Raw genomic sequence first — 16,489 nt, 5'->3', positions numbered from 1 at the left:
TATTATGGCTTTCTCAAAGCTGTTTTCACTAAGCATATCAACGTTCATGATCAATAAAGATGGTGTTCCTCCACAACATATGTCTTATTATGGCTTTCCCCCAGTTGTTTTCACTGAGCATACCGGCCGAGAGCAAAAGAGCTGAAAAGATGCTTGAGCCCACCGATGAGGGTAGCTAATAAGCTAACATCCGAACCAAAAAGCAAAATGGCTGAAATTATGCCTGAGCATACCGACCGAGAGCAAAAGAGCTGAAAAGATGCTTGAGCCCGCCGATGAGGGTAGCTAATAAGCTAACACCCGAACCAAAAAGCAAAATGGCTGAAATTATGCCTGAGCATACCGGCCGAGAGCAAAAGAGCTAAAAATGCTTGAGCCCGCCGATGAGGGTAGCTAATAAGCTAACACCCAAACCAAAAAGTAAAATGGCTGAAATTATATCTGAGCATACCGGCCGAGAGCAAAAGAGCTGAAAAGATGCTTAAGCCCACCGATGAGGGTAGCTAATAAGCTAACACCCGAACCAAAAAGCAAAATGGCTACATACCGGCCGAGAGAAAAAAAAAACTAAAAAGATGCTTGAGCCCACCGATGAGGGTAGCTGATAAGCTAACACCCGAACCAAAGAGCAAAATGGCTGAAATTATGCCTGAGCCTACCGGTCGAGAGCAAAAAAGCTGAAAAGATGCTTGAGCCCGCCGATGAGGGTAGCTGATAAGCTAACACCTGAACCGATCATGAGTTGTTTTCACAACTAGGGAAAGAGCCAGATACTGGCCACACCCCGAGTTAAGCAAAATGCTAAAAACATGCTTGAACTCACCGGACGAAGGCAAAGAAACTAAAGATGCTTGAGATCGCCGGTCCTAAGTCTTTTCAATACTGACAAGAACAAAAAGGCAAAGATCTACATACCCCGAGTTGTTTACATGGCGCAGATAAAAGCCAGACAAGCACTCGACAAATCAAGAAACTTTGTCAAGCCAACGATCTACATACCCCGAGTTGTTTACATGGCGCAGATGAAAGCCAGACAAACACTCGACAAATCAAGGGACTCTAACAAGACAACGATCTACATACCCCGAGTTGTTTACACGGCGTAGATAAAAGCCAAATAAGCATTCAACAAGTCAAGGCTCAGATAAAAGCCATACAAACGCTCGACCTATAAAGGAATTATTCTACAACGGATGAAAGAACACGACCACTCTAAACTGCGGATGCGCACCACGCCCAAGAAACGACTACTCAGAAAAAATTCTGATCACTTGGACAACTCATTTGAAGAATAAACAAGGAGAAGACATCCATGCAAAGAAGACATCAACGAAAAATAAAGAATCTTTATTCAAAAAGGAGTATAATATCCTATTACAGAGGCTGGCGTACAAAGGTCAATTACATCAAGCATCGTCGTCAGGAGAAGAAATATCAATATTAAGATTATCCACAATCCTCCTGGCTAAATCTTTGACCTCAGGCTCCACCTTTTCAACGACATCCAGATATTCTTGACTCTCGGCTTCCTCCGCAATCTTGGACAAAGGAACCTCCGGAGCAAGAATCTGGACCTGGGCAAGAACATTTCTGGTACATTCAAGATATACAAGAACTACAAATACGCCCGGGGCTGCTCTACTTCAGAAACTATCATATTCATGACTACGGAGATTTCAGACCACGCAATAAAATGCTCGATGAATCAAAACAGCACACCAAAAGGGTATTTATAGACCAAAGAAGCGGTGCACATGGACCGGAAGCACCAACGGAACAAACCTAACAAAGGACACAGTGAAAAGACATAATTCAATGAATGAGGACTCAGGCGTGAAGGAACAGTACTCAAGAACAAGCATATTCGGAAGAATATATCAACACTAGTATAACTCGTGAACAACAGTGTTTACACTCAACCACCACCATACAACTACATCTGACAACAGCAGACTACCAGAGAATATGTCCAAGATCCAGTTCTTTTTGAATAAAAGAACCCAGATATATGCTCGGGGGCTACAACAGGAGAGGTTTTCAGTTCTTTGAACAACTCAGATTCAAGACCCTACAACTCTTTATTCCAAATAGCAAGAGGCTCGGGGGCTACACTCAGTGAGTATACTTTTTCTTCAAAAAAGCGCACATCACTCAGAAGAATTCTTCAAGACAGGAGTTTTCAAAAAAACATAAGATTCAAGACCCTCCAACTTTTTATTCCAAATAGCAAGAGGCTCGGGGGCTACACTCAGTGAGTGCACTTTTTTCTTCGAAAAAGCGCACGTCACCAAGAAGACTTCTTCAAGACAGACCACTTCAAGGCCTCAAGACAAAAAGAACCCAGACCGAGCTATATCCGAGTTCTGTTTGATAAAGAACCCGGGTATATGCTCGGGAGCCCTTCGACGAAGAATCAGAGCAATTTCAAGACAAGACCCTCCAAGCTCCTTGTTCCAAATAGCAAGAGGCTCGGGGGCTACACCCAGATGGGAGTACTTTTTCTTCAAAAAAGCACACACCACTCGAAGATCCCAAGAAGCGCTACATAGTTTCACTCAAGAAAACACTCGGGCGACGCTTGTTCCTGCTCGGCAAGACCTGGAGGAACAAGACAAGGCTTCCGGAGTTCAACCATGAAGTGCTCGGGGGCTTGTCGATGCGGGACCCATGGGATACACCGCAAGGAAGAGAGGAGATCTAGTTTGATTAGGATTCCTCCCATATAATCCTAGTAGTAATACTACCATGTAATCCGACTAGGACTCTATATTGTAAACCGACTAGAACTCTGGCCTCCTGACTATATAAAGGAGGGTGGAGTTCCTGGAGAAGGAGTTAGAGACAACACTATCAATCCAACGCAAAGGCTAACGCCGACTGGACGTAGGGTTATTACTCGATCACGGTCGAGGGCCCGAACTAGGATAAATCGACTGTCTCTTGTGTTTACTGTCGAGTTCCGCGTATGCTGAAGCCCGAACAAACTGCCCCAGGTACCCCCGTGACAGGCTATCGGCGGTGAAACATTGACAATCTCCTAAACTAATCTACTCAGTTTCCACAAAATAATAGTATGTTTTGTCTCTTGGAGCCAGGAAACTGGGTGGTTCCTTACAAGTGATCGAAATTGTTTTAGTACTAGCAAACTTTTTATTTTCAGGAAGCAGTGCATGACAAGCTTCGATGCTTTCAACTAGGTAGTTTTTAGCCTGGCAGTTTGACGCAACAGGATTCAAATATATTTTTTTCACAAATACTCCCAGTATCAGTATGGAACACTAAGGGGCCGTTTGGTATGGCTCCATGAGCAGCTTCGGGAGCTGTTTTCTCGGCGCAACAACCAAACGGTCCTTTAGCGATCAGCTCCGGCACTGAAGTCACGGGAAACGCGCTGAGACAAGCGAGGAGAGAGAGTGGGAGCCGAAAATTGTAGCTTCCTCCGGCTCCGTGGCAGAGAGTGGGCCCAGGACCCGGCCGTGGACTGATTTGCCCACGAGGCGCGTCGATGCGGGCGACGGCGGCGCGGAGCTCGTCCGGCGTCGAGGTGCGCCTGTGCTAGGGCGGAGCTCGTGCGGAGGCGTTGGGGCAGTGCTCGCGCGGAGTCGACGCGACGCAGGGGCGTTGCGGGGCAGAGGCGATGTAGGGCGTAGGCAACTCCGACGGGGGCGCGCGGCCACGGAGGCCATGTGGGGCACGCGGGCGACGCCGGCAGGGGCGCGCGGTCGCAGGGGCGGTGGGGCGTGGGGGAGAAGAGCACGGCAGCTGGAGGTAGAAGACGACTCGCGTGCGATGCAGCCCCGTGCGGCCCTGCGTGTGCGTGAATGGATAAGATAGAAAGGAAAGAAAAGAAAAGGAAAGAAAAGAAAAGAGAAGAAAAAAAACAGGGGAAATTAAGGGTAATGTGGACATTTCATTCTTTTGGACAACCGGAGAAGCTGTTTTGCCAAACAGTCTAAAAAAACTGATTCAGCTCCTCAAATGAATCTGCTCCACAGGTGAAACTACAACCAGAGCTGTTTTGATGGGAGTCGGAGCTCTACCAAACGGGCCCTAAAGTTTCGCAGCTTGCTTATGGACTTTTGACTCCTAATTCTCGGATGGATCTGAATTGATGCTATGGTACACAAAACACACATTGAATTCCCCTGCAATGCAATGCGTGGCCCACTGACAGTAGCTAGCAGTACTGGTAGTGCATACAGGAAACACAAAGGCTGGCAGATATTTCAGCCACAACTCAACTATAATCATACGATGCAATGATTCTTCAAAAAGAAAAAAAAATGATGACATGCCCCATTTGCAAATTCATACGGAGTAGCACATTATTTAAGGCCCCAATGGAATTACATAAGTTATTGATTGATCGATAGTGTGCATAGTCAGTGTAGTCTAGTTGGTTAGGTTATTTTGCTGGAATTAATTCACCTGGAATGAAATCCTTGGGACGATGTTGAGGCGTGACGGGTTGCGCGTTCCGAAAACGCATGACCCGTCTTCAACCTCGTGTCAGTCTCCTTCCATGTTCCTTTCTTCCTCTCCACGTGTCTCCTCCGCTGCCACCTCCCACGCCATGGAGCCCGCCCTCATCCTCATCCTCGACCCCACCCTCCTCCTCATCCTCGTCCCCGTCGGCGGCCACAACCCCGCCGCGGGGCGCTAGGGTTCGACGAAGCTCTGACACGCTAGGGCCACAGCCCTAGCGCGCCCACAACGACGGCCTTCTTCCCCTCCCCCTCCCGCGAAGGCGAGCTCCCGCCATGGCGACCTCCCTCCGGCCATGGTGCCTCGCCCTTCCCTGGCCTGACCACCTCCGCCGTCGCTAGGACCCTAAGCCGCCCGGCCTCCTTCCCCACCGCCTGGCTAGCCTGCCGGCCAGCCCCTTCGATACCCGTTGGAATTGGAGAAGAAGAGAGCGGGCCACCGGAACCCTAGCCGGAGTTGGGGAAGAAGAGTGGCGGCGTGGTTGGGCATGGGTGAGTGGGGCACAAGGCGTCGCATGGGGCGCAGGCGCGAGCGAGGGCGTCGCCCGCGAAGTAACTTTTGCGAAACCCTTAACTTGTCACTGATGCTCGTGTTTTAGCAGCAGTATATATAAGCAGTGTGCTCGTCGACACTAAGACTCATGTACCGATATCGTCGCATCTGCCTTTTTTAAAGGAAAATAAAAGATAGAAAATGTTCATTATTCCTATATGTTAGAAAAGGTGGGTGCAAAGGGGAAATACTCGCGAGAGAGAAAAAGAACGCAGTAGCCAGCCAGCAGGGGAGGAAAGGGGGACACGATTCATCCGGAGACACGACACGAGAGGAAGAAACACGGTTTCGTTTCGTGTTGCCTCTGCCTCTGCTTCTGGCTTGCCCTGCCGTGCCTAGAAACAGAGTTTACAGAGGAACGGGATAGGGAAGGGAATTGAATACGATACCTAATCTTCTTTATCCCTCCTTTCCTTGTTTCGTCTTCCGCCGCCCCCGACGATTGCCATGCCATATTGGTCATTGCCGTGCGTGCGTGACAGCCTAAACTCGCTCAGTTAGGTCACCCACGACTCTCATTGATTCCATTTCCACCACTCTTCTTCCTTTCTGGGATAGTCTGTCTACCCTAGGCCTCTAGGGAAGGGAACAGAGACAGAAGAAGTCACCCACCAGCAAGGGCAAGGGCAAGAGCAACAACACAGCCCTGTTTCGATTCGGGACGCACCATCCTGTTCCTGTTTTCCTGCTTCCAAGTTCTAATCCAATCCCGGGCGGATGTGTTGTGATGTCCTTCTATTCTACTTCTACTACCTACCCATAGATAGAAGATAGAAGATAGAAGATAGAAGAGCAGGACGAAATCTTATCCCTCGATCCAATTCCAAATAGCAAGGACTCACAAACCGCCGGAACTGGAACAAGAGCGCTCGCTGCTACTGCTTGTTGGACAGACTCTCCCGGCCCCGGAGCGGAGCCGCCGGCCATGGCCACGGCCAAGCACAAGCAGCGCCGGGTCTACCAAGTCTGGAAAGGCAAAAACGTGAGTTTGCCATCCCTCCCTCCCTCCCTCTCTCTTCCCCCCTCCCTAGTACCGACACGAGCTTCTTTCTTGGGTTGGGTCCTCCTTACTAAAGGTCGCACCTTTCTTAGTTTTGGATCCATTCCACACATCGGGGATTGCCTACTGTGCTAGTTTCTTCTTGGTTTCTTGCTTGCATCCGGCGGCCTAACATGGCCATGTGACTGCCGCTCTGGATAGAACATGGCTTCTGTGATGCGGTGGATAAGATGATGACTAGCAGCTGCACGGACAGGACGGCTGTTGTATCTTTAACATGCCGGGATTGTCTGCCTAGTTAGTTGTTGATCCATTCCGGTGTCTCATTTGTTTATCCCCTTATTACAGTGGTGTTGCAGACTCCAGTGAATGGATGAATAAACTACTATCCACGCTAGATTTGGGCACACCTTGGCAGCCTATGTGAACCATAACCTTCCCCTGTATTGTTTTGTTTTACCCCTAATAAGATAATCCCACCACCTGGTAGGTATTCCATGATATGGTAGTATGGTTGGTCCAACACCTCACCATCCTGTGTTTTGCCTCTTCTTACTTAGCGCTAGCTGATCCCAAATTATTAAGAGGCTCAGATTGCTCACAGGAAAATGCCCCCAAAATCCCTGCACGACATAGGATTTAGGTCCTTAGGTTTCAGCATTCATTTTCTTCAGAGTTCAGACTACTACTACGCTGTTTTTCCTTCACCATGGATTGGAAGGGCTCATGATAGTTGTAAATGTATAGTCTTTTGATGCATCAACAAGCTAACATGTTACTACCAATGCTGACCTACTCAATCTTTATCAACTTGGTATGAGATTTTCAGTATGTTCTGTTCTGCTCCTGCTCGTCTGTCTTCATTTCATTCACTAGCTTCTGTTATATATGCTGTCAGATTTTCAGTATTTTGTTTCTCTTTGTTCAGATAATACTATGTGGTGGAAGGTTGATCTTTGGACCAGATGCCAAGGCCACCCTGATTTCTTTCGCTCTAATCGCCATCCCTGTCGCTGTCTTCTGCGTCTTTGTGGCCAGGCATCTCATACACATCTTCCCTGCATATAATGCAGGCTATGCAATTCTTGCTGTCACCATAGGCCTTACCGTTTATGTGAGTACCCATTCTTTCCCAGTACATTCAAATGGAGAAATTTTCCTAATATGACTAAAAATAGCATACCATGTTGCAACCTGACGGTGCTTTCTAAGAAAATCAGTTTTTTTTTCTTTCGAGACAAAAGAATGATGCTCATTTTGTTGTAATGAAATTTAGTTATTCCCACACAGACAGGTGAATATGATTTGCAGGTTTTTTGTAGTTTTTACAAGGATGGGGCATTTGATATCATTGTAGTCATGAAAGGAACCTCATGCTGTAATATTTTTCTTTTGGTTAGTACTCCCTCTGTTCCAAATTATAAGTCATTTTGGCTTTTCTAGGTACATAGATCTTGTGTTATGTCTAGATACTACATGGCAAAAGCAATGTACCTAGAAAAGCCACAACGGCTTATAATTTGGAACGGAGGGAATACCAACTAACACAGCTATATTGCAACCTTAAGTACTTCTGATCAGCCATCCCATCACTGGACATACTTGGTTCGTGTACATCTTTTTTTAGAAGAGTGAAGCATGAGTCTTATAATCATATCTGTTCTATAAGTATCTGTTCTCCAGAATTTATTTTCTCTTTGAGCAATGTGGAACGTGTTATGTCACTATTTATTTCCTACTTTTTTTTATGTGTGTAGCACCAAAATCATAGTACCCTTCTCTGCAAAACCTGATTGTTAGGTACTGTTACTGCTCTTCCTTACCTCATCTCAAGATCCAGGTATTGTACCACGAAATTCACACCCGCCTGTGGAAGAGTTCTCTTATGATGCTTCAGCTCCACATGCTCTTCAGTTCCCTCGGGTAAAAGAGGTTATGGTCAATGGCATGCCTGTGAAAGTGAAATACTGTGAAACTTGCATGATATATCGGCCTCCTCGCTGCTCCCACTGCTCCAAATGTGATAACTGTGTCGAGCGCTTTGATCATCACTGCCCTTGGGTTGGGCAATGTATTGGAGAGGTCAGTTATGTTGGTTTCTTATTTTCTCAGAGAACAAGTTATGGATTCATTTTAAAAAAAATTATACAGCCTGACAACTGTTCCTATAAAACAGCCTAGGCTTATCTGCTTTCATTTTCCTTTGCAGCGAAATTACCGGTACTTCTTCTGTTTTGTTTCTTCAGCGGCAGTGCTTTGTATCTATGTATGTGCAATGTGTGGATTGTACATCAGGCTTCTCATGAATAGGGGTCATTATTCAGTGGGGAAGGCCATTAAAGAATCTCCAGCTTCATTAGTAGTCATGGCATATTGTTTCATTTGCTTCTGGTTCGTCGGTGGTCTCACTGGGTTCCATTCTTACCTTATTGCGACAAACAAGGTTAGCCCTCCAAGCAAATCTCAAGGCATAATTCCTAAAGCTTTTTTACCAAATAAAAAGAATGGTGGATAGGCTCAAGATATGTAACTGTAACCTACCATATTGAAAAAAAAAATGAACACAACAATACCACCTAAAATTTATCCTAATTTTTTAGTTGGAAATTAAAAAAGTGGTGCATCAGTATGTACTATATACGCTACTTGCTAAACAACTACTGTTCTATTTTACTGAACAAATTTTTTTCTTCCTTTGTCTAAAGACAACCTATGAGAATATCAAGTACAAGTACAGCAACCAACCAAACGTGTATGACCGTGGTTGTGTGCGCAACTGTCATGAGGTTTTGTGCACAAAAAGGAAGCCTTCTAAGATCAACTTAAGAGCTATTGTTCAAGAAGAACAAGAGGTAGCACGGCCACAGAATAGCCCTTCCAATGTACCAGAAGATGAGGCACACCAATGTCCCCGAGCCAAGGTTGAGGATGATCTAGAAATGGGTCTTGACATCCTCAAGACCACAGGGCGCAGGACAGATGAACTCAGCGATGAAGAATTGGAGTCTGGAAGCACTGGTATTAAATATCGCACACCAGATTCAGAGACTGAGATTCCTGTTACCAGAACTAAGACAGAGATCTTTAACGAAGTTAGGGATCTGGACTTGTCGGTACTAAATGCTGCACAACCTTCATCTCCTGAGCAAAAACAACACCCAGACGAACTTTCCTGATGGTATATAAATGTGCCTATTCTTGGAAAAGTTTGTCTCTCTGCATTTCCGTAGTGCAGACACCAAGTTATTCATCAGGGCTGTGAATGGTTGGATTTGAAGGCAGATGTCCTTTGTCATCTGCTTTCAGGATTTAGGCTGTTACTTGATCAATCATAGGATTATGTGTGTAAAGAACCTCCAGTTTATGCGGTTTATGGAGGTTCTAAGAGATTCTAGGAATTGTTTGGAGATTCTTCTGGTGTGTGAAGGCTGTTGATTCACAATTGTACATAATTTTCATAGCAATATGATCACTGAAATGTAAAATGTCCTCTCGGAATGGTACTTTGAATGGGGGCTGTAGCTGGTCTTTTGTAGAACCATACACAGCATTTGGTAAATGCTCTACCTAAAACCTTGGTTGTCGAAAGAGTGGCAAATTCTCCGTGAAGTTACATATTGTTAGTTATATGATTTATCGATGGTAAAAGAAACATATTTAAAGGCTGAAACAAGGTATTGAAACTTAATATCTGAACATTTTGCGTTACCAAGTTACAGACATGAAAGTGTATTAAACAACTCCAGCTCATAACTACTGCCGATTCTTAGCTTTGAGCCTTTGACAAGTCACACTAAAGCGAACAAAGGACTGAATCAACACGGCAATAAACTACACCAGCACGCACACTATAAATACTTATTGCACGGAGATACAATCTACATGCATTCCTGTTCTTTATGAATAATCTATTCACAAGCCAGTTTGCTGTCGAAGCTGGTCAAGCAGATGGTGAAGGCCTGGAATGCCGAGAGCGGGTACCGGTAGTCCATCGTGAACATGTCCTTGGCAACCTTACCAAACTGCAGGATCACTTTGTCATGATCCGATGCTGAAGATGAATTCGAAGGCTGGGTTTGCTGCTGAGCTTGCTGTGACGATTCAGAATCTAGTTGTGGTGCAGCTATCAACTGGAAGTTCTTCACAGAAGCCACGGTCACCCGACCACGGAAGTTGAGGCACCAACACTGCAGCTGCTCATGCCACCTTGGCTCCTTATTGCGGAGAACCAAAGGCCTCTCCTTACCCTGGCCACTGTCCTCATCTTGCTGAGCCAATCCTCTTATCTCTGAGAAGCGCGAGGAGCTGAAGTCCAAGGAGCGGTCTGTAACCGAGAACCTTGAACTGGAAGAGGTGTTTGCACTGCGAAAGGATTCTCCAAAGGAAGATGCGCCAGGGACGAAGAGCTGCTTGGGTTGGCCAGGCACCATGCCTTCAGGGTCTAGCGATGAGGCTGGGATGGAATGCATCGTGCAATTCATACGCCTGGGCCCCCTTGTGCCAAGCAGGTTTAGCTCATAGTTCACCCGGGCAATGGGGTAGCTAGCAGTGGGTACTTTGGGGGAAACCCTCCTAGAGGAGATTCTGCAGCTCCCGTGCTCACACGAGACAAGGCTCCCAGCATTGTGTGGTGTGGTGTCATACACAATGAATTTAGTGCCAAGAAAATTTGACCTGTTGGCACAACAATGTCAGTTCCAAACAGAAAACACCGCCCAAAACTCAAATAATTTGAGGTTAGATAGAAAGTGTAGTCAAGCAAGATACTTCACCTCATTTTTCCAACATAGCCATTACTTGATCGTGATATATTTTTACGATCCACAGAAATGATGTACTCAGTATATGTTGTACGGCGATTCCTCTTAGCTGCTAGCAGAAATTTCCCATCCTCGCTGAGGACAGCTAAAACCCAAACCACCAAAGCATTAAGCAAAGTTATTTGTGATAACAGTTTATCCGATCTCATTAAGGGTGTCAAAGAGTAAGTCAATCCTCCTTTAATTTACTATCATCATCAATGTTAGATCACTGAGACGAAGCACTAATAGAACAAGAAACTGTATATTTGCATGCATCATGGCACACACAAAATTGTAAGTTTTTCTAGTATCAGTTATATCTTTTGCATTCCAAAAACTCCTCTTGTTACAGGGGGTAGTGGGAAACAAAATCTGGTACTGTTTCTAGGTCACTTTGTTCATATCTAATATTCCTGAATTTCGAAGGACTGAAACATACCCCAAAAGCCACAGGAAGCAACACATTTGGTTCTCAACCAAATCTGATTTGGAAAATCACTAGAGCAAAGGCGTGCTACGGAATTAACTTAAACGTTTTCCCCTATTCATATAAGGTGACAATACAATATAGTTTCAGTTTCATGACAAACTTCCACATTTACATGGGATCGTTCAGAAGGATATTAATGAGAAAAACAAAGTGCAGGCTTTATACTTACCAGGGCTAAGACATAGGTAAAGATAATAAGTTGACGTTGATTTGTCCCTTTTTATAAAACACTGGATTATTCCATCTCTTGGTCCCGGCTACACATGAAAAAACAAAGTTAGATGGGTGCAAACATTTGTTGGTGGACATATATATTATACTGCAGAAACTGATCTCTACTTCTCAATTGCAAGAGCCAAAATTGCTACAAGTCAGTACTTGATCATTGTAACCATGGTTTTTTAGGTGTTGTGGCATCCTGTGGTGTTGGGGTGATACGGCGTGGGCGATGAGGAGTATGCAGGGGAGAGTGGAGCAGGAGCTGGGACTAAGAATGGGAGCACAAGGGGTAGCGAGGCAAAGGAGCAGCAGGTTCATCACCGGTGGCCATGGCTGATCGCCGGCGGTCACCGTCGAAGGGGAAAAACCCGCCCACCTTGGGAAGTCTATTTCCTTTGATAAAACCTCATTACACAACTACAGTGCCCTTATAGATTCGGTGCACATTACTAATAATAGACTCCGTGAGACTTCTTCCTAACCAGCCTATAGCCACTCCGTGAGACTTCTTCCTAACCAGCCTGATGGCCATGCAAGCAGTGCATGCTCCCTGAGGACCTGCGCCTTCGTTTCTTAGCCACGAGCTGGGTCAAGACTCAAGAGTTGAGGCAGGTGGACGGCGTGGCCGCCTCCTATATTGGGGCCAAGTGAAAGAGTCCACAATCTTGTGGTGTTGGGGTCACACCTGGACATCTGGGTGATGCCTCAAAAAACAAGATTGCAACAACCATCATTCCTATTTGCCACTTGACCAATAGACCCACAAAAAAGCTAACTAGATTAAATGATTTCTCCTGGGCTAACCGCTAGGAGAATGGGGGCTTGGGTGAGGTGATTTTTCATTAAGAAAAAATGGGAAACTATGCATGGAGAAGCATGTACTGACAAGTATTTTGTAAACACATAGAGTGGTCAATAATATCAGGTATATGCAAACTGGAGCATATTGGTTCCTAATATTTTGGGCAGCACAATCATTTATTTATTCCAACTGTTTGAGAGTATAAGTATTTAGCCCTGTTCGCTTGTCTTATAATCCATACTTTTCGGCTTGTCTTTTCAGCCAGAACAGTATTTTTCTCTCACAACAAATCAGCCGGAACAGTGTTTCAGCTTGTTTTTTCAGCGAAGCAAATGAGGCCGGTAACAAAATTCAATTGTTATTCAATAACAGAGGTCTGCAACTTTCCACCCCTGGTAACAGAATTCAATTGTTACCTGTTTGAGTGATACTGGAAAAGTGAGCTTCCCGCAAAACTCCGGACTCAGCACTATATCCTTGCATATCTCTCTCCATGTTCCACAGACTGCTGCACAAGCAACAACATTTTTTCGGGATGGCCAATTGCTCTCCCCGTCCTCAAGCCTTTTCATTACATCTCGGAGCAATTCAGGAGGAAGACCAACCCACCTGCTTTGATCAACTACTACAGGTCTGTCGCTCAGAGATCCAACAGATTTCCCTCTATGATGACCAGGCAAACCGGAAATCCTGACCTCAAAGCTCCGTCTTGATAAGCTACCAAAGCTTTCCCTAACATCACGGACTATGCTGCGAAAGGACATGTCCAGTAGAAAAGGTACAATAACCAGAAATCCACCGAATCTCTTGTGGTGATCAAGATCTTCAAAGCAAGTAAGCTAGCAACAGAACAGAGTATGCAAATGACAAAGCATTAGTAACTCCTGGCCTCATACAATACACTAAAAGAAACAAATCAAAAAGCACTGCCAACACAATATCGTGGCTGTGCCTTATCTTTTCTATCAGCCGCAGCCTTCTTTGGTTTATAAACCATGTCAGCATCATGCTCAAAGAAAAGTATTCAACCAAACAGGAAGAATAGCATGCACTACAAACTAAGCAACCACTAAGGAAGACTATTAGAGGATTAGAGCATATCTAAGTCAAGCCCATCGTCGAGAATGCAATTCCCACTTGAACGGTGAATAGTCTAACAGCATCTATAAAGTCAATAACCAGTTCTTGATTCACACTTAGCACAAGATGATGGCAACATGGGCAACCAACCCCATCCCCTCTGATGGGGAAAGGACAACGGAACACAACATTAATTTAAGGCCTAACTGATTCATTGCGCAGGATGCAAATTTTGACCCCCTTTTGCAGGCGGATAGCAGAATTTGACATTATTTCAGCACATTCAAAGAGTTCTACTTGGAATTAAGCATTGAAGATTTTCTTCGCAGTTGGAATTAAAGGAAACATTTTATTTATTTCCGCAAGAGTTAGCACAGAACATATATGTTAGCATTATAAGCAGCTCGAGCTGAGGTGTGGCAAGGCAAGAAACGTAAGGCGAGGGGAGAGGACCGGAACCGGACTAGGAATTCCTGGGCGGGCAACTCCAATTACTAAAATCAGATGAAAAATTCAGCTTCGATAGTACTAGTGAAGGACGAAGAAGAATAAGGGACATGAATCTTACCTTATCGACACCGCGGTCGTCGACCTGCTCGGGAATTTCAAAACGAATCTGCGAAAAAGATCCGACTTTCACACGCAGAGAAGATGCTTTTCTGCAAGGGAGATGAGCAAAAGTTTTGCCCCCTGGATTCAAAGCTCTGTGCTCCGAATTCCCGTCGGATGTCTCGCCTTTCAGCCTTGAAAAAAAAAAAGGAGCGAGCTTTTGAGCAACAGGAAGGATACAGGACAAGCCCAAATCGCAGAGGAACAGGGGTAGCTTCGATCTGGTGCGGGGCAGAAGAGGAGGGGGAGATTGAGGGACAGATCACAGCACAAATGGGGTGAGGAGAGGGGAGGGGAGCATAGGGATAGTATAGGAAAGGGAAAATGAGGAACGCGGGAGGAATTCAGGAACAGTGTTGTTGGGACTCCCGAATCAAGGAAAGGAGGGGACACGTGATTAAACAGACTGTTGGGTGGTTGGTTCCCTCCCGGCTTATTCATCAGTTAATAGTATTTTTTTTTATAATAAATTGATTTTATTTAAGTTTATTAGCTTAAAAATCAACCAACGAATCGGTCAAAAGAACGAGAGATGCATCAGCATTCAGCACAATAGCAGTGATTTATCTTGATTTGTTTATTAGTACTAGACAGAATAATATTTTGAACCTTCTTGCTTTTACTTGCTCCGTCCAGTTACCAGTGATGTTTACAGAAATGCTTTCAAATGGCTTTATTGTTAATGAGAGATTTGGATTTTCTTTTCTTTGTTCCACTCCCTAAGTCGGTTTTCCAAATTATCATTTTCACTTGGTTTCGCTAGAATGCCAATTATCTCTTTTTTTTTTGCAAATTACACGCACAGATGTAGGCATTCATAACACGCACAAACACTCACTTCTATCGACATACACACATCATATGAGCACCTCTCAAAGACTGAGTTATCAAATCTCGATACCGATGAAGCCACCGATACGAAGGCAAACGAGTTAAATCTTCGCGGGTTACATCATCAAAACTCAAGTCTCTTTCGGTGTGTTTGTTCGTCTCGACGGCAGCCACTACAGCCGCGTGTGTTTTGTTAGCCTGGAGACCGAATTTTTTACTTTTTGGCCCTTTTTTCGAAAGTTTCTCTCAAATAGACCCCTGGCGGAAAGAATTCCAGAAATGGACCCTTGGCTCGGCGCCAGGGTGAGTGGCGCCGAGCTCGGCGCCACGGTGACTGGCGCCGAGCTCCTGGCCATGGGCAAACGGCCTGCAAGGGGCTCGGCGCCAGCCACTCTGGCACCGAGCTCGGCGCGCACTCACTCTGGCGCGCCGAGCTCGGCCTTAAATATCTACCCCGGCCTTCTTCCTCATCGCCTTGCCCTAAGCCTAGCCCCCGCAGCCGCCGCCGCGCCCACGCCCGCGTCCGGCGCCCGCTGCGCGCCGACGTCGCCCTGCGCGGCGCCCGCGCCGCCCCGCGCCGCCGCCCACAGCGCGCCCCACCGACCGCCGCCCCGCGGCCCGCTCAGCCGCATCCCCCGCTCGGCCCGCGCCCCACATGCCGCCCGCTCCCCGGAACCGCCGCACGCCTGCCCGCGCGGCCGTCGCGAGCCGCTGTCCTGCTAGACAGGCCGGCCCCCTCCGCGCCGCTTGCCTCCGCTCCCTCTCCGAGCCCGCACCGCGCCCGCTTGCCCTCGCGCTGTTGGCCGTTGGTTGGCTGCAGCGCTGAGCCGCCACGCCCTCCACCGTCGTCGTAGCCTTTGTCTCCACCGCCGGCCTCGGCCTCGCCCCGCCTTGCCGACGTCCACCGCTGTCCTCGCCTCGCCCCGCCTCCCGCGGCCGTCGAGCCGGTCTCGCAGCGCGGAGCGCCGGCCACCCCACGACCGCTGCACGCCACCTTTGTCGTTGGCCGCACCACCGCAGTCCTGGATATTCGCCTTGACCTACGCCCATCGTCCGTCGACCCGGAAATGTATAAAATATGAATATGCAATGTACCTATTTAGTTGGTGTATGTTATTGACTAGTTATATTGTGATGACTTTGTTAGTTGATTTAGTTATTGACTAGTTGTTATTGACTAGTTACAAATAATTTCTTACATTAAACCGACTACATGTGTAGAAGCAACAGCGCGGCTGTGTCCGGATGTTTCGATTGAAAAACATAGGCCGGGAAACCACAATCAAAGTTAGGGATAGGAAGGTCAGGGGGAACAGGGGCATCTTTGCTAGACGCGTCGGGGTATAATTCGCGAGGACGACCCCGTTTTCGCTAAAACTCCTCCCGAAACATTTCTTGCATCTAACAAATAGGATGTAATTTAGCAAACATAAATAAAAACATCACAACAAAATATCAATGAGAACCATAACTACAATACAATCAATTTCGTTATAAGAACCAAAAGCAGTTAACATTATACCCTAAACCTAGGGTTTCTCATTTCATCCACAACAATAAATCCATAACATAACTACATGCGGCTTGGTTTGCTAGCATTTTTCACGCCTTGAAATGAA

General features: G+C 46.2%; 2 protein-coding genes across 3 annotated transcripts; one reads left to right on the top strand and one right to left on the bottom strand.

Annotated features, from left to right (window-relative positions):
* Positions 1 to 5,286: 5,286 nt before the first annotated feature.
* Positions 5,287 to 9,522, top strand: LOC136476568 (protein S-acyltransferase 8-like). The gene is made up of 5 exons (XM_066474447.1): positions 5,287 to 6,019; positions 6,966 to 7,151; positions 7,838 to 8,119; positions 8,247 to 8,480; positions 8,743 to 9,522. Exons 1-5 carry the CDS (start codon positions 5,963 to 5,965, stop codon positions 9,211 to 9,213), a joined length of 1,230 nt encoding a protein of 409 aa, XP_066330544.1. The 5' UTR covers positions 5,287 to 5,962; the 3' UTR covers positions 9,214 to 9,522.
* A 171-nt stretch (positions 9,523 to 9,693) lies between these two features.
* LOC136476566 (tubby-like F-box protein 12) lies at positions 9,694 to 14,132 on the bottom strand. Of its 2 annotated transcripts, XM_066474445.1 has the most exons (5): positions 13,999 to 14,132; positions 12,767 to 13,189; positions 11,499 to 11,586; positions 10,810 to 10,942; positions 9,694 to 10,711 (listed from the first exon to the last, which is right to left on the bottom strand). In XM_066474445.1, exons 2-5 carry the CDS (start codon positions 13,112 to 13,114, stop codon positions 9,946 to 9,948), a joined length of 1,335 nt encoding a protein of 444 aa, XP_066330542.1. In that variant the 5' UTR covers positions 13,115 to 13,189; positions 13,999 to 14,132; the 3' UTR covers positions 9,694 to 9,945. The 2 variants fall into 2 exon arrangements, with proteins under 2 accessions (XP_066330542.1, XP_066330543.1); XM_066474446.1 differs by lacking the exons at positions 12,767 to 13,189; positions 13,999 to 14,132 and adding an exon at positions 11,708 to 12,732.
* Positions 14,133 to 16,489: the final 2,357 nt, after the last annotated feature.

The sequence above is a fragment of the Miscanthus floridulus genome, chromosome 8 (assembly GCF_019320115.1).
Source record: "Miscanthus floridulus cultivar M001 chromosome 8, ASM1932011v1, whole genome shotgun sequence".
Lineage (NCBI taxonomy): Eukaryota > Viridiplantae > Streptophyta > Magnoliopsida > Poales > Poaceae > Miscanthus > Miscanthus floridulus.
Note: the sequence above shows the minus strand (reverse complement) of the source record. Positions and strands in the feature narration are given on the sequence as shown.